Genomic DNA, 27,781 nt, shown 5'->3' on the forward strand with positions numbered 1-27,781 from the left:
TAAAGAACTATATAGCAATTAGGAGGTAACAAACTCTAATCTAGGAGATTATATCATATTATGTTGTATTATGTTATATTATGTTATATTCTATTCTAATATATTGTATTGTATTATTGTAGTACCTAAAGAGAAGTACCCACATTTTGGTTAACCAGTTATTGTGGTTATGAAGAACACACTAAACAGGGTCTTAATAAAATACCTTATCCCTACAAAGAATACAAAAAGTATGTCTTTTCACTGCAAATATAGGAATTGCAAGGGGATACTTCGGTATGATCAGTTTCAGCTGATAATCTACAATGGAATGGAAAGGAATTTTTAGATTTGCCCAACTCTTCCTGACTATGCCCAGTGCTTCAGGTAATATGTAACTATGTAGCTTTAATTAACATGGAGGGACCAGCCATTTGGGACTGACTCCACTCATGCAGCCATGAGAATGAGAAATTTCATGACTCATGAACTACTTTAAAGGTTTATCTTCAAAGGCTGTAAGAAAAGAGAAAACTAAACCCTCTTCTTTGGATTTAGAGCATATTTAATTTCTTTTATGCTAGAAGTTTATTAATTATATATTAAGGAGTTTTACATGATTTGCAATTACCAAACCCAAAGGAGAGATTTGCAAATAATCTATTTTAGCAAGTATTATAGATGAAAAATAATATCCAAATCACACAAATGAAAAAAAAATTTGCAAACACATCGATAGGTGCTCATTGATTCACTTACTCATTCCTTGTTATGAATGAAAGCAATGAGCACAATTTCATCTCATTCTGGCACTTTTTTTTTTTTTTTTGCATATAGATCAATGTCCTTTTATTCATTAATATACATTTCCTTTATAATTTCTGTCCTCATTTGCGGAGTATAACCATTTCTAATAGTTTCTTTCTGTTCTGCACTTGAACAATAGCTTTAGCAATCAAGTAGAAAATTAGTAAGAAGCAAAAGCTTATTTATAATTATGCTCAGATCAAATTGTTATTTAAAGTATGAACAATGTGCGAACTATTATTCTGCAAATCTCCTCTAATTCCTCACAGTTACTAATTAGAGTTTGTCATACCCATACGACAGAATTACTTGCTTTCCCAAACTAATTCTAAAATTAGCTTCTCCTTTGTAACATACTTGTCAGCTACAAAACATCCTCTTCCATTTTTAATCCCATTAAGATCACTGGTTTCATCCACATAATTAAAACTATGCATGTGCTTAAGTATAGACGAAGTTACCTTAACTTCAACTTCCTAGTGTGGGAAGGACTTTAATGGAATACAACAGCCACTACCAAGGGTGTCAATTGAGACACAAGTAGAAACTGCACTACAGCAGACTTTCTACTGGTTGAGTAACATCAAGTAGGTAATATGGAGTGCCCAGACTGGAAGATCAAAAGGAAGACCTCTCTAATGGACAAGGGGTTCACTTCATAGGTCAAATTTCCCTTGAAATAATATATTTATGGCTATTTCTTAGAGGAACGAACTCAACTGTTGAATTCACTTGCTCACACTGTTTCTTTCTCCTGCTTATCCTTCAGTATGTTCCTGTCATTTTCTTTCTCATTGTTAAGAGTGCTCTTAAGAGTACAAACAATACATTCCAGATGCAAGTTTCCTTCCTGGATGATCTGAGGGCCAAGTTATTCAAACAAAAGAACTGATCTGCCATTAGTCGCAAGTAGTGCTGCTCTGCTACAGGAGATATCCAACGATATGCACCATGTACCTGGGGATGGACCAAAAGCCCTTAATTTGAAATGCTTGTACATTTTTCATAATCCAGGATCTAGGCTAAATAGTATGCTATAGAAAAAGAGAGAGAGGAGAGAGAGAGAGAAATATGAACTTGAAAGGATCAGGCCAGACATCAAAAATTGTCAGAGTGCTAAGCCCTCTGTAGAGAGAATATTCATAATACTTTGGGGTCACACCAGTCCTTCATGACCCTCCACCTTCACAATCTGTCCCGTCACTCAAGGTGCTGCACTAAGATTCACGTTCTTGCAGCCGTATGCAACATCCTTTGCTCAAGCTCTGCCACAGCCTGAGCCACAGCAGCACAGGACAGCCGGAATACATTTATGAGCTGATACTAAAGCATGGCTCTACCAACAGCAATAAGCCCAACAGAACTGCTGCAGTAACAAAACTACTTTCAACCTAAAACAGGGTGTTTTCCTGCCAATTCAGAGCACGGACTGAGTTTGCATGTGATTGCCTGCACTTCACTGTGCAAACAGGCTTTAAGAAAACCGTGGCTCTCTTGACAAATAAAGGTAATGCTCAGCTTTTAAAACGTACACAAGGAGAGTCAAAGGAAGTCAGTGTGGTCTTCTGCAAAGGAACATGTTTTTCAGACACAGGATTGCAGTCTGCCTCAAACAATCAGGTATGCCCCTAAGAAGCATCAGAGATCTAAAAGTGGCACCAAAAATGCAGTACTTTTCAACCTGGATTGCATGCAATTAATATGTCTTTAGTAAGGTGAAGCGAGAAAGAACTGAAAACTCATCATTATGCACATAATGTTTTAGTATTCTCGGAAGATCATCCCACAATCTGTCATCTGGATAGGCTTCTGAAAAGCCAACCCCACACCTCCTCCCAAATTGCATTTTTACTATTTTTTTCCATCTGTGGGAAAAGCAGAAAGTACCCGCCCCCCAACATCAGAGTAGCCTGCGTTGTCTAATTCATAGAATCATAAGGGTTGGAAATGACCTCCCAGATCATCTGGTCCAACCACCACCCTACCACCAATGTCACCCATTAAACCATGTCCCTAAACACCACGTCCAACCTGTCTTTGAACACCCCCAGGGATGGTGACACCACCTCCCTGGGCATTACTTAACCAGATTAAGTTCACAGTTGTGTAACATGAGCACATGCTATATACAAACTGACAAAACCATAAACAAACTTAGGCCAGCCCCCAGAGGTGATAAACACAAAGAAAGAGGTTAAGAAAAACAACCTTGAGAGCAAATAAATCAACACTGTGAACAAATAAAATGGTGACTGGCAGCTATTATACAAATATAGTGCTTATAACAAATTAGTTCTAACATGCTCTGGTCAGATCTGTCATTATCTCAATCCTTTGAGCCCCATGTTGGATGCCATAAGGCCAGTTGTGATTTAACCCATCATACAGCTAACGCCACACAGCTGTTCACTCACTCCTCTGCACACGGAGATGGGGGAGAAAACTGAAAAGTACAAGAGCTTACGGGTTGAGATAAGGACAGTTTAAGAAGAAAGAAAGGAAAAAAAAAGGAAAGAAAAGGAGAAACAAACAAACAAAAGCAATAACAACAAAAAGGATAAATAAAGACTGAAGCCGAATGCAATGCTCACCACCAGCTGACTGATACCCAGTCAGACCCCAAGTAATGGCAGCCCCTCCAGCCAACTCCCCACAGTTTTTAGTGTTCATCCTGATATCGTATGGTATAGAATGTCCCTTTGGACAGTTTGGGTCAGCTGTCCCCTCACAGCTTTTCATGCACCCCCAGCCTCCTTTCTGGTAGGATTCAGAAGAGACCTCGGCTTAGTGTAGTCACTACTCTGCAACAACTAAAACATCAGCACGTTATTGGCATTATTCTCATCCTAACTTCAAAACACAGCACCATACCAGGTGCTAGGAAGAAAATTAACTCTATCCCAGCCAAAATCAGGACACCCATGCTGATGTTTGAAGCCATCCTATAAATGTAAGAGTGTGCTTACAGTAGTATTATTTTCCACACCCCGGGGTTATGGAAGTGCTTCAAATTTTGGTCCACCACAGGTAATAGCTCAGTCTACATTTCTGTTGGCTACCACTGACAGGGAGTGTTTATGCAAGTTCACTTTCATGTAAAAGCTACGCTAGGTCACCATGTTCAAACTGCTTTAGAACAAAACGGCTGTAGGCCATCTCTTTTACTTTCTAACTAAATTTTGCTGGGTTTAATTGTTACTGCTTAATAAATAAAGAATGAAAATATCTCTCACAAAACTTACATGCAAAGTTATTGCTTCTAAAGAGTTTAAATTTGCATATTTTTTAATTATTCAGATTACTTACTAATGTAAACATCATTTAAAATGTTTATAGTACTGATATGACCATGTATTATGCAGAACAACCTTTGCTTTTCTTCCCATGTTTCAAAACATCCTGCTAGGGAACTGGAGAAATGGAACATAACACATCCTCGTGCAGAGGAGCTAAGCGGTAAAAAGCTTGAGTAAGAGAGTCTTTTAACAGTCTGTCCTACTTAGAATGTAATTGGACTTAATGATGCTTAAAGATCTTTTTCAGGTCTCATTTCTCTATGCAGCAGAGGCGGGGGGGTGAGCCTTGGTGACATGCTTATAGCTCAGCAGGTTAATTATGCCTTTTCAGGGCTGACCTTCATTCTAAATAGCTGGCTTCAGCTGGCACCCATTGTTCAAATGGCTGGCAGGGCACTGTCAGTAAACTGTTCTCAAGATCTTCTGTAATAAAAGCAGGTAATTTGAATTATCTACATGACATCTCTCCAGTGGGTACATATTAGCCCAGAGAAAATCTCAGCAATACTTTACAATAGCACTGGTCAAAACATTGACAGCGAATTAGCTACTTTATTAAGCTTAGCACAGAATCCAGTCTCTTTCTATTCATCAAGTTTAGCATGTATCCTCTGCGCAAATTATTTAGGAGCAAATCAGAATGTGCTTGGGTTTGTACATTAGTCTGAGCTGTCTAATAAATAGTGGCCTACACACAGATTGTAAACTGTCCTCTTTGGCAAGGTGTTCACTCACCAGCTGCAGCACCACTCACATGATAAGAACCTGCACTGTGCTAGTCTCATCTCCTGACAGGATGACTCAAGTCTTTTACATAAAAGGTCAAGGAAACAGTTTGGACTTAGATGACTTTCAGAGGAGACGAAGGTATCTTGAGGAATGAAAAATAGCTGAGGTCTGTACAACAAAGTCAGGAAATTTTGAGAGTGAATATAAACATGGGTTTGTAGCATCATTTTGATCATCTTTTTGGTTATCAAGATGTCTTCACAAGACAGCAGCTGTGAACAAGACTTCAGGGAGACTTACAGACTCTGAAAGGGCTGCTGGACACCACGTAGAAACATCTAGGGAATTTAAAGTAGGTGCAGATGTCTATGGCTATACAGCTGAATGGTTTCTTCTCAGTCCTCACAAAACAGCATAAATTCTACCTGTTAACTGGAAATGAAACTCTTTGCTAAGGGAGGAATAAAGGCATAGTTTTATAAGCTTATTCTCTTAATGCAGTCTATTTATCTCCATTTCTTCTATGGCTCCCACTGCCATCAAATCCAACAGCTCTGAATAATGGGCCCAAGCCTAAGAGAACAGTGAGGCTTCAGGCAAATCTCTGAGCTCAGCATTTTGAAGTAGGCAGCTACAGGCCACAGTGTGCTCATTACAGCCCAGATCATGCCCTGAGGTAAGTCCTGCCCAAACACCGTGCGAGAGGAATGCTGGACCCCAGAGTTGGGACTGCATGTGCCTAACATTCGTAGTGTGCAAGGTATCGTTTTTTTCTTTTATTTTATTTACACTTTTTTATTTTATTTTATTTAAAGGCAACTGGTCATGATCACTCAGGAACTAAACCCAACTCACATGCAACGTAGATATGTATCCCAATCATGATCATGCGACTTAAATTGGTTGCCGTTACACCCATGTATGGTTCTGTTTGCAAGAGCAGTAGCCCACCAACTATCCATTTACCAACAGGTTACTCTTCACAGATAATTTTCTGCTATCAGGAGGAGAGAAAACACAGAAGACCACAAAGGTATGTTTCTTTACACTGTTGTGTCAGTTTAAAGTTAATACAATACGTTAATACAAAGCAATGACTGGCCATCTCTCTATCACTGTTTTAAATTTGTTTATTCTTGGCAAATAAGCTTCCAACTCTGTAAGACACAAAAAAATGAATTCTTAAAATTTCAGTATGATCTGATTACAATAATTTCAACAGGAAATTTCTACTGTGTGTTTTAGCTCTTTGTCTATCAAGTGGTAATAATACTCCATTCTTTCCATGGCATTCATACTTATTAAGTCCTTAAACACCAAACTGATGAAGATCGTACAGTTACCTAGTCAGAATGTGTTCCTATTGCTCATGATGAAAAAATGTCCCAGTGGTAGAAATATGTTCTTGAAAAACACACTTAGGTTTAATTTGTATTTTTTGCTACCAGAAAGTCAGTACTAATAAATCATTTCCCCAAGCAACTACAAATTGCTTAATAAAACATATACACCCAGTAAAGCATGGACCCATTTTGTCATGTTGGTTCACACTGAGTTGTGTCTTATTTTGCAGAGTCCCACTGATCAGATATGGGCTATTAGTGGAATAAAACACTCTCCAGCATGAGTAAAGATGGCAGAATTGGCCTAGAGGGATAACAAAGTCATTAAAAAGTTACCTCCTCGAACATCCTTGCAATCACTTAGCATATCGCATCATGCTGTTTTATGATCTCCTTTTGGATAATTCCTGACTCAGTAGTCAATTATTGAGTCTTCAAAGCATTCTTTGTAATCAAGCATGTTTTTGTGTCTGTCTCAACAAATTATACTAAAGTGTATTGATGTGATCAGAAAGATCAGTTCATGCTTTAAGGGTATTAAAATACATGTAGCTATACATAATACTCAGTTACCCATATACGGAGGCATCAAGCACTCAAGTGTTGCTGACAATTTCCTTAGAGATCTTTTATATAAATTATAAATTTTCTGAGTTTTTCATCTGCATTCCTACTAATTAATTAATTAATTAGGCATTTGCATGTAAACAGGATCCCGATTCCTTGGAGTTCGTTTGCTGCTCCTGCAGCTGCCTCCTATTCACCACTGGTTACTAAAATCCTGCTCTGCACCTCCCACATGGCACTGTATGCTTAACTTAATCTGAAAAGGTTTCCCATTCTAGGTGGGAGTAGGTGGACTAGGGTCCAATATGTATATTAGATGGCAGTACTATATTTGTTCTGACATTTTTAAAGAACAATCATTTAAGAGAAGGCGGAAAATAACAGCTATATGTTGAGCTCTATGAATAGAAGTTTCTTCATGGTTTCACACAAAACACCAGCTCACTTCAGAGGTTGTAGTGATAATACTTTATAACTTGGCAATCTGATAATGAGAAATAAAACGACACTACAATTCATGTTTCACTGTGTGCAGAAGTCAGAGTTGCAAGGTTAAACTTCATACCATAATGGAACTCACTTTCCATTAAATGCTTATTTATAAAATAGAATTGCCAAAGGTTATGTGATTTGATATACTTATGCTGCACCTCTATACAATATATTTTGGTCACATAACCAGAAAGCAGTTTTGATTGCATCACCGACATTTTTAAGCAGTGGACATTTATGTTCATGTAGCAAAATACATGAATCTAAGAGTTTGTCCTACTGTACACCACAGAGGCAAAATCTCCCATTTTATTCACCCACAAATGCAAATTGCTACTCAGGTGTGAATTGTACTTTTCCAGACAGCATGCTGTATGACTTGCACAGGGTGTGGGGTTGAGCGTGCTAAATTCTATAATGGAAAAATTAATACGGAAATGTGCAGGATTTTGACTGACTTTCAAGGTATCAAGGGTATGGAAATTACAGATATATATTTCTTCAAGGTCAAGCAGCACAAAGTTTCAGCAGATGGCTGGAGAAAGCAATCTAAGGGGACAAGATTATTGAGTGAAAAACTATTGAGAGAGGTTTGTAACTCAGTTACAAAAACAAAACAAAATGCTGAAGATCTCAGAAAAGAGTAGAGGCCATCTTGTTTTCAGTGCAGATGACCTCATTATGTGCTATGAAGATAGTCAAAGAAAAGCAAAAACTTGAGTAGTTTTTCTCTTTGTACACCTTCACAAACCCTTCACAAAAAGAAATTGTACTCAAATTTTATTCTGTTTCTTCTAGGGCAATTAGAAAGCAGACAGTAAGTACTGTATGGTGTGCACGCTACTGAATTTTTAAGAGACAAACTTCATTATTTTAACTTGACTGCAATTTCTTTTTATCTGGCTATATGCTTAATCTATCTAATCAAACAGCAACTTGCCTTAAGGAACTACCTTAAATAATACCTGTAAATTCTTCCTGCTAATTCTGAATGGAGCAATATATGGTCACAAGTTGTGAAATGCCAGATGGATGATATCCCCTTTAATTTCCCTGATAAAAGCGGACTCCACAGAGGATATTTTAATGATAGCATGTTCCAAAGGAAAAGCTTTAAAATGCTCAGATTACATTCAGTCTGTAAAATGTTCAGAAATTAAAAGCAAATTGATTATTATAAGATGATCACTGTACTTCATCTCCACATTCAAGAAATTTTATAATTAAAAGTAAAATAAAAAGTTGGAAAAAAAGTTATTTAAAACTATCTGTAATTGTAGAAATGTATTGATCCTTTGTCATTTAGCAACACGAACCTCACCACAATTTAATAGTTTGTATTTTGCTCTTTTAGCTATTTTGGAACCCCCATTTCCCCAGAAAGAATTTCTGTCCATCATTTAAACTTATTCACAGGTATCTGTAGATGTCACATCCTAGATATTCAATCATGTCTCTCCCCCAGCATGCAAATTTATAGATATCTTACCTTCCAAAAACCTACATGGTACACTCACGTATTTTAGACAAAGACTGTTTACCATTATGTTCATTCCATGCCAACTCAGTGGAGTCCCATGCTAACCAAAATATTTTTGGCATAGATTTTGATAAGAATAATAAATAAATAACTAAGACATGACTGAAATTCAATAGAGAGCAACTTCAAACATTTATTCTTGTGTGGGCAGGAGAAATCATCGTATAGAATTCTTCCTATCTAGCAGGGATAGGGGCTGAAATTTTTATTAAAAGTGGTGACTGAGATCAGTCAGGGCAATTACCCTAAATGTTTACCTTGTTCTCCAGGTATTTCCTCTCAGACCCCATCAGAAACAGGAACAGACCCCATCAGAAACAGGCTACAGGAACTTTGATGTGACTGGTATACCCATTTAGATTATCTTATAATGTATACTATCTATTCTGCTAGGGACCTTCAGGCAGTACCACTGTATTAACGTTAAATTGCACAATGTCTTTAATAGAGAAGCCTATTCTCCCAATACTGGCATAACTCATGATTTTCCAAAACCTATCTTTTGGGCCCACAGGTTTATTTTCTCCCTCCATATTAAACGTAAAGACTTGCAGGCGGCTAAATTAAAAACGTGAATTCTCAGACCCTTGTCTCATCCAGGTACAAGACTTTCTCCAGCTCTCCTACAGAAATTATTTCACTTTGTGCTTCAAAATTCACTGTTCCAATGAAAGCAAGTGACAAGTGAAAGCAATTCCAAAGAAAGTCCAAGTGCCCTATGACTACCCGGGAGATGGGACAGTCACCCCACACACACCATGCTCTAATGACAGAGTCCATGGAAGTGCTGCTCTAGTGTCCCTTCACTTGGCAGCACCTCTGATCCCTAATCATCTCCAGTAATCTGGGCTGTTGATAAAAGCAGTCCTAGAGCTCCGAAGGCAGAAGAAGGAGCCAATACTGAGCCCTTCACAACAATGGCTAGGGAATAAGAATTTTGGAAAACCAGTCTTCTTTGCTAAAATCTACAGGAGTTCAACTCATTCTCTAGATAGCTAGGCAGCACTTTTGCCAACAGAGAGGACTCCCAGAGGGCACAGATTTTACTGGCAGGCAGAGCTCCATGGTTGCAGAAGTCTGATACCACTTGCCACAGAAGGCATGGTACAACAGTGATTTTTCTTTAGAACAAATTTATTAAAGAAGTTCTTACCCTGTGTAATCCTTTGCAGGTTAGCGCAATGCTGACCATCTACTGCAGCTACACAAATCTGACTGTTTTAATTCCATGTGTAATTCCTTATTACTGCAAGTCCTAACAAAAAAACAACTACCCGCGAAGGAAATCAATATTCTAAGCTGAGCTGCAGAGCTACGGCTTCTCAATACATTGGAACAACAAAGAATAACTGCTGTAGCATTTCCACAGCTGTACTTGCTCTAGAGGTGAAAGTAAAGCATCATGCTTCTTTCCGACATATATAAATAGAAATATACATATTTTAATATTTTTTTGTGGCAGAACCAGGGGCCATGTAGGTAACTTTAAATACAAGCTGGGTCTAAAAAATTTGTTACGGACCTTGACTTGGGTTAATTTTGAATAAGCCTGGTCAAATTTACAGTTAGGCATTAAATGATTTTTTTATTATTATTTTTTATTTTATTTTTATTCAGATTTATATTCTGATGCTATCAAAATGGATCACTTTGACATTCCACAAAAATATATCACCTTGAATTTTCAAAATACTTTCAGATTTTATTTTAAATGCTTTTCATACTTGCACTTCTTTTATTTATTTATTTATTTATTTACACAGTAACCAAACAATTCTATTTATTGTAAAATGGGATGTTCTGGTGTGTCCAGAAGAATAACTACTAGTGATCTCAGATGGAGATTATGGTTATTTCATTTTCCTTTCTGTCCTGGAAAGAAAACAGCTTTCTTAAATATCACCATTTCCTAATAAAAGTTGTTGCATCTGCCCAGCTGTAGGCATAGGAGAAAATTTCCTCAGGTATTCCTCCATGCAGCCAGGCTGTTTCACAGCCAATTTCTTCATCTGGCTGAATGCCTGGAGGACATCTGGAGCCTTAGTTTCATCCCAGCCATGTTGTCTGTCACTGTCCTTACTAGTAAAATCTTTATTTCCCAGCTGGAGCAGGAGAAGATTTTGTAAGAGCAAGAGAAGGACCAGGGGGGGAAATGAAGGATCTAGGGCTGTAGGGTCAGAGAAGTAGCTTGGTGATGAACAAGTGAACCCATGTATGTTCAAAGATGTACAGGAGAGTTTAGACATCTTGCTAGGATCCTGAACAGCTGGGAACCTAATGGGATATGATAACAACATATTGTCCATTACCTGAGGCTCTTGATGAGCTCTAGAGTATCTAGCCCTCACAGTATGAAGTGCAGGAAGATGGCAGTTTTGTGTGCAGTGCCCAATTTTGTGTGGGCAGATGCCCAGCAGCAAGTCTGCACCTTAGTAGTAAATGGGAGATCATAAATACTTCTTCAGAATAGGTCCTTCAATGATTACAAAGAGATTTCATTAGAAACACCTTAAAAAGGACCTTACATATAATTTTGCTGCTTAACAAATTAGCAAAATGGAGTAAAGGATAGCATGCAAATTCTTGATTTTCATGCTAGGGTTGATAGTTCCACACCAGATAACAAGAAATAACAAGCGACAAAACAAAATGAAGGTCAGGTGTTTCTTTCCTCAGCGAGGGTTCTCCAGCCTTATCAACTCTATTTCCCGATTTCAAGTGGCACAACTAAAAGAAGGGCATTTTATACAGTAGCTATAGAGCATTTTTCATGGCACACTAAAGGGTTGTTTGTTGCAGCTTATTAATATGTTTATATATTAGCTTAATTTGGAAAGCACTTACAGTCCACAATTTACACAAATCATATATTCATTTTCTGTATTTCTAGCTGATGCAGCTAACGCACTTTTCAAGAATATTTTGCTTTGTAATTTAAATTTCTTACAAAGCCTGCAGTCTGAAAGGGGGAAATTAGTGCTGTGCAAGAAAGTAAGCATGACTATCAGACCATGGTGAGAATGGTCTCTGAAGGCATGAATGCCTGCATGGCACTTGCTCTGTACCTTCGTTTTGAAGTATGAGCAATTAAAGATATTTGAAAAGTTTACTTAATGTTACATTAAGATGTTGCTTGACCATCAGTGATAAAGGGATAACATCTGCACTGAAGATGGGAACAAGTAGTTATTAACTGACTATAAAGACCATCACTAGATCGTGACACAAACCCTGCTGAATTAGCATGGGTTGTACACCTTGTTCAAAATCTCATTATGATTCACAGGCCCTGAGAGATGAAGCATACAAAGGCCTCAATTATAACACAGTCTTTTATTAAAAAGGTTTCAAACGCAGTTCCCTGGGTGATAAGGTGAAAATATTTGAAGTGAAGAGTGTGCCATTGCTCTAGATTTCAAGCAGTCACAGTTGGAGAAAATCTATACAGGTGAGAGAACACTTCAATTGCCTGTGACTATGTACATGGGATAAAATATTAGTGTCAAAATGCTTGTTTGTTGGGTAAAGATGAGGATTGCTAGGAGAGGAAGTGCCAAACACAGCAATTTTGAGTATCAAGCTTGTGCTTCAACACAGACTTAAATGATCCCATTTTTAAAACCCTTCATCATTAGTTTTTGACATTAAGTTCACGTTAGCAACACTTTTAAGACATGTAAAGAAAGAAAAGGCTTATCAATTTAAAGCTGAACATAAAATTCAGCATAGTACTTGTGAATAATGAAATCATTGTTTCATCATTCCACAAACTTCACAGATGTTCCTGGAAAACTTCTTTAAAATTTGCTTTATAGAAAATAATTACACTAGTTTCTCCTTTCTACTTTCTTCAATTTTTGGTTTGCTGGCTAGCTTGCTTAATTTTTAGGATTCTATTTTGAAGACATAAACACTTTGGCTGTTCATCCAGATTCTCCAGGATCATCTTCATCACACGTTCACTACTCCTCACTGGAACATCATAAATCAAACATAACTATTCCAGAAGGAAAATAAAGAAAGATGTTTGAGCAGTTATATATGTCTCTAGAGGAGGGAGAGCTTTATTCACACAACTGTGTGAATCGTAGGTCAGGGCAACCCTAGACAGGAGTACAGACTGGGAGAAGCACTCATTGAGAGCAGCCCTGCAGAGAAAGAGTTGGGAAATAGCTCTCCTGTGAAGAAAGGCTGAGAGAGCTGGGGCTGAAGCAGCCTGAAGAAGAGAAGGCTCTGGGGTGACCTCACTGCACCTTTTCAATACATAAAGGGGGCTTATAAAAAAGACAGCAATTTTTTACTTAATCAGGCAATGATAAGACAAGGGGGAATGGTTTTAAACTAAAAGAGGTTAGAGGTTAGGAGGAAATTTTTCACTTAGAGGGTGGTGAGGCACTGGCACAGGTTGCTCGAAGAGGCTGTGGACGCCCCATCCCTAGAGGTGTTCAAGGCCAGGCTGGACAAGGCCCTGAGACTAATGATTGTTAATATTATTTGAAACATGTTTTTATGATACCAAGACTGTTTTCTGCTGGTTTTTTTTGTTTGTTTGTTTTTGTAGGTATGGAAATGGGGATTCCATGCTCGTTCTTGACAGTTATTACCTGTAGCTACAAAGAAGTAATGGTAGCAGTGTTTACAGTAAGAGTAGTGGTTGCAGAGAAAACAGAAATGTCTCCAGGCCTCTACAAAGAGGTGTATGACTAGGTTTCCTAAAGTCTTCCCCATTTGTGTGAGGGAGAACCTTCACCCATTACAATGAATGTACTAATGGCAAAACAGTTGACATGACTGCTGAAGAAAGAGTGAGCCTGTAGGACAACCACCCTGTAACAATTAATACAAAAAATTACTTAGCAGGCCAACACTGATTTTATAGCAGGGTTGTGTTACTAGAATACATTTCAGGAAACAATCAAACACACACACACACAAAAGGAAGGTACCAGGGAAAAATCCATTAATTAGAAACCAATAATTAGAACAACTTCAAGTGTAATGTCTTAATTAAAGCTGCCTGTCACTATCGTAAATGGGCCGACAAAGTATTCAGAGATGAAGTAACGACAGAAGAGAAGGGGACTTAATTTTATGTATATTTCTGGGTGCAATTCTAGTTCTTTAGGGAACTAAGACTGATTGCACATTTGTTCCTGTCCATGTGAACCTTTTGGATGCTCTCCTTCTTACCAAAAAGGACATTAACAATCTCTCATCTCTTCCATCTCAGGACCACTGCACCTACTGACTGCAGATTGACACAAGGCTAGGACATTCACTGGTGAGTCTTTTCAGTTTTATGCCTTGTAAATATTCTTTGATGTAGGCATTGCCGGTGAAGTGTGCATGTTCTCTTGTCCATTGGAGATAGTTATTCTTTGGCAGAAAGACTTTGGATCAGTTATGTTAACACAGAAAATGTGAGCTCCCAAATAAAATGTTATGCTTGCCTGAACATGAGCCAGCAGTGTGCCCAGGTGGCCAAGAAGGCCAACAGCATCCTGGCTTGTACCAGGAATAGTGCAGCCAGCAGGACCAGGGAGGTGATCGTCCCCCTGTGCTCTGCTCTGGTGAGGCCGCACCTCGAGCGCTGTGTTCAGCTTTGGGCCCCTCACTACAAGAAGGACATCGAGGCCCTGGAGCGTGTCCAGAGAAGGGCTACGAAGCTGGTGAAGGGCCTGGAGCACAAGTCCTGTGAGGAGCGGCTGAGGGAGCTGGGGGTGTTTAGTCTGGAGAAGAGGAGGCTCCGGGAAGACCTTAGTGCTCTCTACAGCTACCTGAAAGGAAGGTGTGGGGAGCTGGGGGTCGGCCTCTTCTCACAGGTAACTAGTGATAGGACTAGAGGGAATGGCCTCAAGTTGTGCCAGGGGAGGTTTCGGTTGGAAATCAGGAGGCATTTCTTCTCAGGAGTGGCCAGGCATTGGAATGGGTTGCCCAGGGAGGTGGTGGAGTCACCGTCCCTGGAGTTGTTCAAGGAAAGGTTGGACGTGGTGCTTAGGGACATGGTTTAGTGGGTGACAGTGATGGTGGGGTGATGGTTGGATCAGATGATCTTGGAGGTCTTTTCCAACCTTAATGACTCTATGATTCTATGCTGGAAGGAACTCCCCATTTATCTCTGCAGGTTTAAATTTGCCATACATAAAACTACCCTGTTTTCAATGGAGCAAGGTTTTGTCACTAAGGAAAATATAGAATTTATGAGCAAGAAAGCTAGGAAAAAAACACTGCTGCTTTCCTTGAAATCAATATGAAAGCAAAGGCAGGAAGTCATAGTTTGATTTTCTGTCACAGTGTTTTTATATATCTACTTAAACTATTCAGTTTCTTTGATTTTTTAGTTAACCTATTATGCCCACTTTTATTTAAATAAAGCTGCTTATAGGGTTTAGCCATTCAAGGCAAGATATTTGGCAAAACCTTTGGGAAATCTTCTGCTAACAAAATAACTATTGATGCTGGAATGCAACTAAGTAGGAGTTGCAAAACTGCCAGAATCTCATCACTTCTGCATATACTGTTAACTAGCTGGGTCAAACGTGATAGTAACAAATTGGAACCAGCAAATACTGTGTAACTATCAGCTTCATCCCACACTGGTTCAATGAATTAAATGTGGAAGATATGATGCTATCTAGAGGTTTTCTTTCTATTTTGTCTACTGTCTATTACCAAGGATAAGTCAACTGTTGCAACAAGAGTTCACCATCCCAAGAGCTGTTAAATCCAGTTTTAAAATAGCCTCCATTTCTAAAAATTAAAGGACGCCAGAGAGAAAGTCTGAGGTCTTGATTATGCAGATCAGATGAAGAATGGTCTCTTCTGGCATTAAATTATCTGAAGCAATGAACGAGGTATTTGGATCAGCTGCTGTGAAACTGTTCCACAAGCAAATCTCACTTTTTGATGAGTTTATGAAACTTTCCCATTAATGTAACCATAGTTATGATTTTGTTACAGGAGTTTAGCAAACGAAGTCTGAGACACAGCTGAGTGGATAAGGTGAACAGACTAGACTATTTGTTGTTTGTTTATTTGTTTCCCCATTCACAATCAAAGGCCTGTGTGACATAATTCGCACTTTGTGTACCAATTTCCATCAGCACCAAGCAAACTTTCACCCCTGGTTCGATTTGATGCTGCGATGCTGCTTATGCTTCCTCTTGCATTGGTCTAAGCAACTATGCAGAAGTTAAAGCAACAAAGCATTTGAATCTGTCCAGATGCCAATAGAGTAAAACTCCTAAAATTAAGTATTACTTTCCCTGTAATGGCAGTTAAAATAGTGTCTCCACCCCCAACCTGCCCCACTCCCCTGCTCTGCCCTTTCTGTACAGGGCTTTTCAATACGAACACCCTGAATATTTATAATTGAGTCTTGTACTGAAGATATTTTGTTTATGTTACCTTTTTTTCCTTCTCTTCTCTCTCTCTTTTTTTTTTTTTGGTGACACTTTATTCATTAAATCACTGAGTGCTATTAGGTGTTATTGTCTCTGAGTATTTTTAAGAGAAGCTACACTGTCACTTCACCTGTGACCTAACACTGATTAAATCTAATAAATAAACATTTCTGCAGAGAAGATGAGGCAGTGAGAATGGGAGAGAGAAATGAACATTTTAGGTCAGATAAAGACAAAGCTCTAATAATGGTTCTAACTAACAGAAGGCTTCACTTACAGGAACAGGTTTTCAGGGAATTTCTCAGCACAAAGGATGTTTTTATTACACAAATTGGCTAAAGTTATAATGTAACAAAAGCGTTAACTGAAGAATTCACATATCCTATATCATTGTTCGTGGAGTTTAATAATAATTTAAGGAGCTGCCCAGGCAGAACTGTCAAAATAACAAGAGCTGCTCTCTACAGTGAGTCACCTTTCTCTTTTCTTAGAATGAAATATATTAGGGGAAAATGCTGGCACCACTCCTGCTCTCTCTGTTCATACAGAGAGGCTTCAGAGGGAGTTTTCTCAGGTTAGCTTTGATGAGCTTCTTCACAAGGAAACACAATACGATGCCAGCAGCATAAAAAAATACTAGCAGAGAAAATAGTAAACAGCGAGATAACCCATCTTATTGCCATGCCTGATGACAGATAACAGACAGTACTATTATTTGGGTATGACTTTGAACACTGTAATGATAAATGTTTCTGTCCCAAGGAGGTGTCTGCATACTTCTGTGCAGCTGAAGAAAAGATGCAGAGCTTCCTGCTGTGAAGCATTACTTGCAGTTGTGATGGAAGGCAGATTTACATAACTCCACCTCTAAAAAGCAGGCATAATCAACTTCCATCTTGGAGTTTTTCCTTAATTCTCTGAACTATACTACCACATAAATTTTGTTGCCTTTCCATTGTGCATTGTATGAGGAATAAATGTCCCTTAGCTGAATCTGTAAAGTATATACAGCTTAGACTTCCCCTGGAAGTTTATCCATGGAAAATCAATCTATCAGATAGCCCAGGCACCCTGCAAACCCAATCAACAAGTGCAGTAACGTGGTGCACTAACAGTGCACAGTTCTGTGACATATGGCTGGCATGTCAGAGGAGTGACAGACCTGTCACACGCTAGCCTTTATGGTGTAAGATGTCATAGCCTGGGTGGCATTTATCAGCTGCGTATTCCATATGCCAGACCTTTCTCTGACTTCCCTGGGCATGATGTCCAAAACTGTTGCACTGTTCACTTGCTTTTTACAGTTGTGTATTTACAGCCAGCATCACTCTTTCTTTGAAGGCCAGGAGAGACCTGTCTGACCCTTCAGCATTTAACCCAGCAATGTGTCTCCCATGTGTATCAAGACATACAGATGCAAATGCACAGACACCACACTGACCAATTCCTATTTTCAGATTAGTGACATTGCTAACATCTGATGGCAACTAGCTTTAATGCGGTGAATTGAGAATCCAAATTTCTTTTAGGAATTTGTTCTGGAATAAACATTGAGGTCAAGGAATGAGAGCCAGGATTTGAAAAGTTATGAGTGAGGAAGGCTGGCATTCAGACTTACATAATGAAACCCATAACAGTAAATGTGGCAACATCATGCCATACATCCTTACAACCTACATTATAGCCGAATCATTTATGTTCCTGAGACCTCCATTTTTCTTTTTTTTTTCTTCTTTTTCAATTATCCACGAACCATCATGCTGACTCCACAGTTAATATTGTTTTTGCAAAAATCTGCATACTCTAGATACTTACTCTGCTTAAAGCCTGAAGACATAAGATACTGCAGAGTTTTCTGCAACTTGTGACAGCAAAAGCCTTCATTAGAATTGAAAGAGATACCTTGGCACATATTAAAGAGGTATTACAGCATGAAAATTAGCTTTTATTTCTACCCAACTCCATGAAACTGTTCCTGAATTTCAACAGACCTTACTTTACCTTCTTTTCTGTTTTCTGAAATACAGCACAGGTAAATATTGGAATTGTTTATTAGCCTGGCTCCATAAGGATATAATATTCTTTGTCATTTCTGATTAAGTTTTAATGTGAAGTTTCTATTTTAAATGTAATTAAGTTATGAACATGCTTCATGATCAGGCAGAGGAAAGAATTTATGTGTAAATAACACCATGGGGGGAAAGCACGAAGACAGCATGTTGTATTTTGTTGGCAGCAGCTGCTGAGCTCCAGAGCAGCCAACAATGCCGTGTCTAACTGATGGGGAGCTGTACTGCTACCAGAGAAAGGTGTGGTAGTCGTAGTGAAGGAAGGTGTTTAGGATACAGAGGTGACAAGCCTGCAGGAAACCCGGCATCATTCATTTTTTCTGGCTCCCCGAGCAACTTTTCATTTTAACCTGTAATTTTAATTATGGGGTTTGTAATGCTAGTGGAAGTGAGCTGACTGTGCATGGAGAAGCAGGGAATGGATGGAAGGATGGGAAGAGAAAGAGACAGTCATACAGGTAGTACAGTAATTAATGCCTCCAAATGTTGCCATCATATTATCTTGCATTACTTTATAAACATATCATGCCCTCCATATATCATGCCATATCTCCATGTAGCATCATGACAGCAGTGTCCCTGAAATGGAGGGAATCTCTGAATCAGTAAGGCACAGCTTACATGCTGGTTCCAAGGCAACGAGCACCCATCTTAAGATTTTGACATGGCCATGCTTCCATTGAGTGTGACAAGGGAATAATAAATGTATTGCAGGGTCCCATCTTTCCAACATGAGGAACTCCACATAAGAGGAATTCTTCAAGTTTCTGTGTCTGAATAAATGAGCTGTAAACATGATGTAGCACTGGGTAAACTTTTGGAGAGATCAGCATGGTTTGTATCTGTTCCATGAGGCTCATCATTTTCCAATAGCGTGACAAAGTATAATTGACACTTTACAAATTGATTTATATATATTAATATATATATAAAACCTTCCAGAGAAATTTCTAAATTTAGTTGTCCGTTTCGGAAGCAAGAACTACAGGAATGCCAAAAAAAAGACTGTATGTTCTCTTATTTGAACCTTACAAGATGATATGACAGTGACACATATTACAAATGTTGTGAAGGGAATAAGTAAAATGTTCTTATTACCTTATCTATATTTTCTTCCTGATATATTTTCCATGTCTTACTCATATTAAAATACACATCATGTGATATTATTAAACATGTATTTTGAGAGAATTACAAAATCTACGTGACATTAATGTTTGAAAAAGAAAATATTTTAGAGACACATTTGGCAAAAATAAACAACTTGGCACTTAGTATTTTTATTCTTAATCTTTTTTTTTTATTAGATATATTTGGTTAGATTGTGTCTAAGGAACAACTCCTATTTATAAGGACATGCTTGCAGGCAGACTTCAGTACAAAAAAAGAGATCTGGATTTGAATCCTTTGAATAGCTGAATTTGATGATGGAACTGAGGTCAAGACTCTGATGTTCAAAAAAGAAGAGAAATTATTTCAAAAAAAAGGATGAAACCCTGGTTTCCTTGAAGTCGACAGTTATCTCAATGAAATTGAACAGGGGGCAAAGGTTGTTCACAGCAGCAAGAAGCCAGACAGTTCCCTCAGAAAGGCACTCAGAGGCCATTTCAGTGTCACAGGGCATAATTTAGTTGTCATCTCAGTTGTTGTCCTGTTCCTACCTCTGTCTGACATCAGGTCCCCAGATGACTTACTCTTCTACACAGCAAGATACTTGCATCGATGAAATAAGAATTCCCCTTATAAAAACACTCTTAAATGTGTTTTTAGTTTACTTTTTTTTTGTTAGTCAGTCTCCTGAGTCCTGAGAAGGGGAACTGTTAGCATCCTACTGAAGGCTTTCACAAATCGATTGATACTCTTTTGTACTGATCATGCAAATTACTAACTACAGCACTCCTAAAGGAGATACTGACTTCACGGTCCTGTAAAGTCAGACTCTCTGCATTAGCAAGTAAGGAAGTCTACCAAGTGTAGGTCAGTATGTAGATGTTGTTGGCACTGCAGACCCAGCTGGGATCCATGCTCTAGGCACTTAAAAATCTTACTTCAGATGAGATCTAGTCCTGTCCTTCTAATGAAGCCTTCCTCTATACATGTGGTTCAAAGCTACTCAATGGGAAACTACCATACAAGAATCTGCCTTAGGAACTGCAGGTGTCTTAGCAGTCTGTTTTTGCAAATACCAAGCTGTCCATTCAACTCACAGAGAGGACAGCAGCACATTGCAACCACTGCCTTCTTTGCCTGTATAAGGCCCTACACAGAACAATGAGTCTTACTTGACCTTATGATTTTACTGGTAAGCCAATGGTATCTTTGGGACACAGGAAAACCAACCGTAGGTGCAAAACTTTCAGACATAAAGGGCCATAGTAGAGGTCCTCTCTCATAGAACTGTGCTATGGCTTCCTCATCACTAAATGCAGTTTATGGAGCCATCCTTTTATTCAAGAGAATCATTGCTACCCTATGGAGACTCACAACTCACATCCACTTTTGTTCAGTGGTTAACTAGCCTGGGGCTGGCAAGTCCACTCTAGTGGTGGCTAAACTGTCCTCCTCCATTAATGCACACAGGAAAGGTAGAAAAGATCACACAACCCCTCATACTCATGGTTTTCGTTCTTTCTTGCTACTGTGAACTACACAGACTCTAAGTGAACCGCACTCCCCAGAAGAAAACACAAGTGAAGCTCCTCGACACAGAAGTTCTCCATATTATCTGCACCTGGTTCAACACCTGTTGGCTTGAGTCACGTAACACCTGTCTAACCTACACGGAGCACATTCACACCTTTCACCACTTTAAGAATCATAGAATCAGTAAGTTTGGACAAGACCTCCAAGATCATCTGGTCCAACCATCCCCTTACTATCAATGTCGCCCACTAAACCATGTCCCTAAGCACCACATCCAACCCTTCTTTGAGCTCCCCCAAGGACAGTGACTCCACGACCTCCCTGGGCAACCCGTTCCAATGCCTGACTGCTCCTTCTGAGAAGAAATGTCTCCTAAACGATCCATCGTCCCCTTTTCCCAACAGAAATTAAAGTATGACCTGTCCTGAATGGCACCCCTTGCCTTCTAGAAGCTTTAGGAAAAGCTCTTTTTGTTCCTTTTATATGGTTGTTCCTTAAAAGGATGGTAATGCCTATCATTTTTTATTGTTATGGCTTTATATCAGTTTATTATTTCACAAAACTGTAAGGATGGCCGGTAACATAATTCAAAGTAATGATTGTCAATAATATGACAAATACGTGTAATAAATTAAAAGTATTTTAAGCAATTGCAAGGTTTCATTACTATGATGATAATTTTTGATCCTCATTATAGAATGATTACTTTTCAGTATGAGTAAAACAAGAGTAATCTTTTCTTCATGTCACTGGAAATGTAAAACCATTTGATTTTATTTCCCCTTGGTACTCTATTTCTTCATGTGTCATACAGCCTTGCAAACCTACTGCAATACCCAAAAGCAGACTGGGCCCATACATTGTAAAATGATCAGAACATTTATATGACCCACTATCCCTGTGACAGGCAAACCAATAACCCAGAGTACACGATTCCCATTAGAATGTGATAAAATCTAGTTAACTACACAATTAGAGCTAATCAACTTTATTTAGTTATTAGAAGTGAAGAGTTTCCTAATCAAAAGTGACAAAGAATAAAGAGGACACTGAGTGAAGTCAGTGAACCATAGCCATCTTGAAGTCTGCATGAGAATGCACCTGGTAATGGAAGTATTTTGTTTTAATTTTTCAGAGCAGCATGTGCGGAAATTATGTAGTCAAAGGAAACAACAACGTTTGACGTTATAAAATGTTTTCCATCCTCAGGATGAAAAGAATGATTTTTTTTTTTGATTAATTAAACTAAACACTTAAGTTGCACTTTCACAATCTCAAAGCATTTTACTTTGATAATTTTAAGGCATTTCATTTTGATAACAGTAATGTCTATTTTACAAGTGAATTAATTTTACTGCCATCATCCAAGTTTTACAAATATTGCACACCCAAGGACTAAGGAAAACAGAGATGAAGTTCAGGCTCTGAGGAAAAGAACTACCTCATGATGGTGATACGAGTTGATAACGTGACCACGAATTTGCATAATTGCTCCTTTTTAATGCTAACGGTGTTTATGTCAATGACACTTATGTACAGTCAGAGCGCACATCATATTAGCCCTAAGCATGCCTGAAAAGTCAAATCCTCTGATTTTTTACCTACAGAAGACTTTGTGGTTTGGTATATTAGGGTCAGATCACTGGTAGCCAATTCTCCATGGTAGCCAAGTGAGGTTAGGTGAAACATAAGGCTGATGAATAACTCCAACTGCGGTCATTTCACACAGCAATGCTTTTTTTTAAGCTAATTGCTGAACTGGGTAATGGCTGAGAGGCAAATGGATTGTTCACATGATTTCAACATTCACTATGGCACTGAACCCACGGAGGAGCTCTTCTCTAAACTTAAGGAAAGCCTGGGGTTGGCTATGTAGTAAGCACCAAGTGTTTTCCACATTGCCCTTCCATTTCTACCTACTTCCAGGAAGCAAACACACAAATATATGCCGACTTATCTGTAAATAAGTAAAGAAAACAAAATTTGAATTTTTTACACAGGTTTAAAGTCTATTCTATTGAAATTCTCACTGACGGTGCTGCTTGTTTTATTCAGATGATCTAAAATATATCCTTCTGGTTTGATGTATAAAATATCAACAAGAGGATTTTTTTTTAAAAAAGCATGATGTTAGAGATTCAAACATAAGAAGTATTTGTGTGGTAGAATTCAGGTTAAAATATAATATACCTACATTTTACTGTAAAATTCTTTTGAGCTAGTCCAAGTAGAAAGTTAGTATCTACATCACAATGTAGACCTTTTCAAGTACAATACACCAGAGGCTAAAATACTTTCATTCCAGTTTGTAGAGAGAGTAATAAAAAGCAAACAACCCAACATGTAGACACCTGGTTTTTAAGGTAAGGAATAAAAAGGAAAAAAAAGAAAGAAAAAAAAAAGAGTAATGTAGCACTAAAAAATTATATTTTCAGACTTGAGGGAAACTTTTCTGATAGTTCTCCACTGAATGTTAACCTTAGTGTTATAAAGCAGCTCCTCCCTTAAGAGGAGTAAGACAAATTCCAGATGAATAAAAAAATAATCCAGATTAAGACACAGCTTTCACTGTGATCTCACTCAATTTCCCCAAAAGAAGAGCAGGCGAAACCCTTACATAGACAGCCTCCCATTTCAGTGATGGGGAAGTTGTTTAAACAGCAAACACACAACACAATAAAACAAAACACTGGCAGTTACAAAATATTCATTCAGATCTTTTCTGCATACAATAGGCATAAATCCTTCTGGAGTGAGTAACGGCATTCCAGCATGTCTTCAATCATTTTGGCACACAAAATAAACCACATCCACTTCTGCAACATAAAGAAAGACTACAGTGCACTGCTGACATTTGAGAAGGTTAATATTTTGGCTGCATCTGCTCTCATTTGCTTCTAAAATAACAGCAACAGCCATCTAGTTTTTGCCCTAGACAGAGTGGAATTACAAGGAGAAGAAAAGGTAGGACTTTCCTTGGGAAAATAATGGAACAAGATACACGATGGCTTCTGCACACAACTGAAAATTTATCTCTTGATCTTACTACAAAAAAATTTCACCATGAGCCTACCTACAACACAGAAGTTTACAGGACTGACAGCTCCTAGCCTCCTTCAAGTCATCTGCAGTGACCAAGACAGCTCCTGAGAGGTGTTTCATATCCATTATGCTCAGACCAGTCATGGGATGGGGGGGTATGTCAGTGCCAGCTCTGAAGACCAGGCAGGGAGGAGCACAGAGACATCGTCCAAGCAGCCAGGGTGAAGGTTAGTAAAGCAAAGCCGTTTTAGAATTAAATATAGCCAAAGACATCACGGGCAACAAGGAAGGCTTCTGCAGGTCCATCAGTGATAAAAGGCAGGGTAGAGAAATTATGGGCTCTCTCCAGAAGGAAACAGGAAACCTGGTTACCTGGGTTATGGAGAAGGCTGAGGTATTGAATTTTTTTTGCCAGTCATCACTAGCAAGAGCTCTAGCCACATAGACCAAGTCCCAGAAGGCAAAGGCAGGGACTGGCAGAATGACGAAATGCCTACTGTAGGAGAAGATCAGCTTCAAGTCCATCTAAGAAACACATCCATGGGACCTGAAGAGATACATCTGTGGGTCCTGAGGGAACTGGCAGATATAGCTGAAAAGCCACTAGTCACCATATTTGATAAGTCGTGGCAGTCTGGTGAAGTTCCTGCTGACTGGAAGAGAGGAAAAATAACCCCCATTATTAATAAGGGGAAAAAAAGAAAGACCTGGGCCAGTCAGTCTCACCTCTGTGCCTGGCTAAGTCATGGAGCAGATTCTCCTGGAAACTATGCTAAGGCACATGGTAAATGAGGTGACTAGTGACAAACTCCAACCTACCATCAAAATATTCCTCTGCTGATGAAGGTGGTTAAGTGATTCTCACTGGCCTATGAGAGGCCAATTCATATTTTGAGCCTCCCTTGTTCAGTCCCCATTAGTTGGCTACATGAAGATAGATATATATAATTGCTATTTCTTAATCTATTACTGTAAGGCTATTAGAGCAAGACACAATGAACATTGCTTATAAATATGTTGAAAAAAGCACAAAATGAGATGCAAAGTGATTTAAGAAAAAAGTATCAATTTTTGATGTGACTGGTTATACACTGCCCTGTTTACCTGCAATAGCATGCTAGCCAGCCAAAGTCTATTATTTATATATGCAATCGGTTTCATTTGCTGTGCTGACAGTTATGTAATAATAAATGCTGCGTATAGTTTTGATTATAGGATAGAACGCATTTTTTACCCACTCCATCATCAGCTGTGTTCCTAAAACGATAACAGCATAGACATCTCTTATGGGGATTGACTCTGAAAGCCTCTCCTTGTCTTTCCCCTTCTGTAGTCCAAATTCTCAAGGCTGCTTGAATGCAACAGCCTCTGTTTCTTCAAGACAGATTCTGCTGTAAGATGATTACAAAAGCTTCAGAGAAAACAACAAATACACTGGTAATCTTTCATTGGTATGATGGCAACGCACCTCCTGGATCTGTGCTTCTCTGTGCCGATTGCTATACATACTGTAATACTATAAACTAGATGCACACAAATGAAATGGAAGGTGAAGCCAACAGAATGGAGGGGGACAAGGGTTACGTCAGGAGAACATGCGGTAACTTGTCACATTACTGTAAGAAAATTTAAGATAAATGAACACAATTTATTAACTAAGTCACGGACTACATGCCCCATCATCAACTTACTACCAGCATCAGTTCAGTGGTAGACAAGAGTGGTAGATAATTACTTTCCAGAAGGAAGGCGATCCTGTGTTATACTGTTTCCTCTGATAAATTTTGTACAGCCTATATGGATCCTCACTGAACGGTACACAGAAGTAATAGAACTTGGCTCTTTTGGCATAGAAGTCTATATGGTTCTACCCCTAAGCGTGTTTCATATTTTCTAGATCAGTCTCCAACTGATTCATTACAACACAAGCAGGAACCTTTTAAGAATGGAAATGAAATATTTTAATTTGCAAAATGCAACAGAAATGAAAAGTGTTGCAAACAAAAAGACTAGATATTTTAAAAGAAGTTCTGAAATAAAATCTGAAATTCTTGAAAAAGTGACCATTGAGGTTTTTTATATTGCTATTTGTTCTCTTAATCCCCATGGTTGAGTGAGTCAGTAATTGTATGTAGCAGCAAATGGCCTCCTTGTTTTGACTTGACCAATAGCACTACGAATACTACTCAAAACTAATCAAGGAAAACAAACTGAACAGAAAAGATGGGCATTAAAACAAATTTTTATGCAGAATCCTCGAAGCAATGGGCAGTTACATGTATATAAATCTGTTATTTTATTTAATATATACAGAAAAGGGAGCCTAGCCATGGTTCGCATTTCAAATTTAAGGTTAACATGAAGCAACAACATTTTTGTTCGATACTCATTTGTCTAAAAAACTGAGCTCTGAGAAATTATCCCCACCCACGGGGCTTGTCTTTTCTTCATAAAGAATATAGCAACTTTACATGGAAATCTGGAAAATAAATCAAAGTTCAAGGGCTCATATTAGCACTTGGGCAATACTAGGAAGGAAAGCAAAATATTTTCCCATGTCCCAGCAGTTTCAGTCTGTTAACATAATGCAGTGTCAGATTTCAAAAAGAATGTAAGAAGTGAAAAAAGAAATCAGTATCAGGAAGGCACAGTGGTGTAAGCAGGGCCATTAGAAAATACAGCCCAAAATGTTAGCAATACTGTGGAACTCCGAAACTGAAAGTGTTTTTATATCTTATTCATATTTGGTGAGCCCAGGAGGCTTCTGGCAGACCCACACCATCCTGGGGATGGTGGATGAAGTCATGCTCTACCCCACACATATGCATTCCTAAATACATGCTCTAAAATAACACTTCACTCCTAAGTGCCAGCTACACCTTAGAAGCAGAAATGATGTTCCTCTAAGGCACAGCTTGTGTGTTCATGCAGAGAAAGACAGTTTAGAATAGTTACAGTCTCCTTTCATTACTACCATCATGTAACATCTTGTAAGAATGAAGGTACGCTCCTTAACCAATCCCAAACCCACCAGCTACCCTATTTACAAACCTAGTTCCTCATAATGTCACCATGAGTTAGACTCTTAAATACCTCAAGAGATATAGATTTAAGAACTCTACTCGGGCCTCTGATTTTATGCATCCTTACTCCACCTCAATTATGTTTATTTCCCACTGCTTTAGTGACCCATGATAATTTAGATTTCTTCCCAACCTCTTTGAGAAGGTATAGACTTTTCTGGCAGGGAGAAGCATGTAGTAACACGGGTAACAGCAGACTCTGTATCATGTACTGACTTTTTCTGCCACATTATGCATGACCTTACAGGGACTGATAGATTTGTCAGTTTCTCTACAGCTTCATTTAACAAGAATAGACAACAGTTCTCCTATCATTTGTAGGCTACTGTGTAACTATGAGCCCCCTTCTACATGCAAACCTTGCAAAAGGACTTACTACTGAGGTATATCTTTATTTCCATTCATGCTGATGCTTAGGAGTCTGAATACAGATGATAACACCAGTACACTAGGTATTATACAAACCAGAAAATGTAATTGCTCCGATAACAGCAAAGTTATAACATCTGCATAAGAACTCCAACTATTCCAAATGATCTGCAAAACTTCAATAACTGTCACATGCACGCAAAATGCTCCATATTCCACTAGGTACTTCAATCCCACCTCAGGGCAATCCTGGAGTAATGGCTCCAAGTGAATTTATAGCGATGTAATTAAATTTGTGATTTAGTCTTTTCTTCTTGGTATCATCCACAACCTGTATGGAATAAAATGTTCCAAGACTTTGTTGCCTGGGAGTTTACCTGACCTCTCTGAGGTCTCCCAGGTACTAAAATCTCAAGAAT

General features: G+C 38.6%; 1 protein-coding gene across 19 annotated transcripts in view; it reads right to left on the reverse strand.

Moving 5' to 3' along the window:
* LOC308195067 (uncharacterized protein) overlaps positions 1-27,781 on the reverse strand; it is a 1,623,621-nt gene that overhangs the window by 110,144 nt on the left and 1,485,696 nt on the right. Inside the window, exon 5 of one of the 19 annotated variants that reach the window (XM_080591900.1) lies at positions 2,216-27,693. The exons of the other annotated variants lie outside the window; for them this stretch is intronic. Coding sequence (XP_080448026.1) covers positions 27,601-27,693 — 93 coding nt within the window. The 3' untranslated portion in view covers positions 2,216-27,600. Of the gene's footprint in view, positions 1-2,215; positions 27,694-27,781 lie in introns of those variants that run through there. 19 annotated transcript variants of the gene reach the window in all.

This window comes from Anser brachyrhynchus, assembly GCF_964034855.1.
Source record: "Anser brachyrhynchus genome assembly, chromosome: 4".
Lineage (NCBI taxonomy): Eukaryota > Metazoa > Chordata > Aves > Anseriformes > Anatidae > Anser > Anser brachyrhynchus.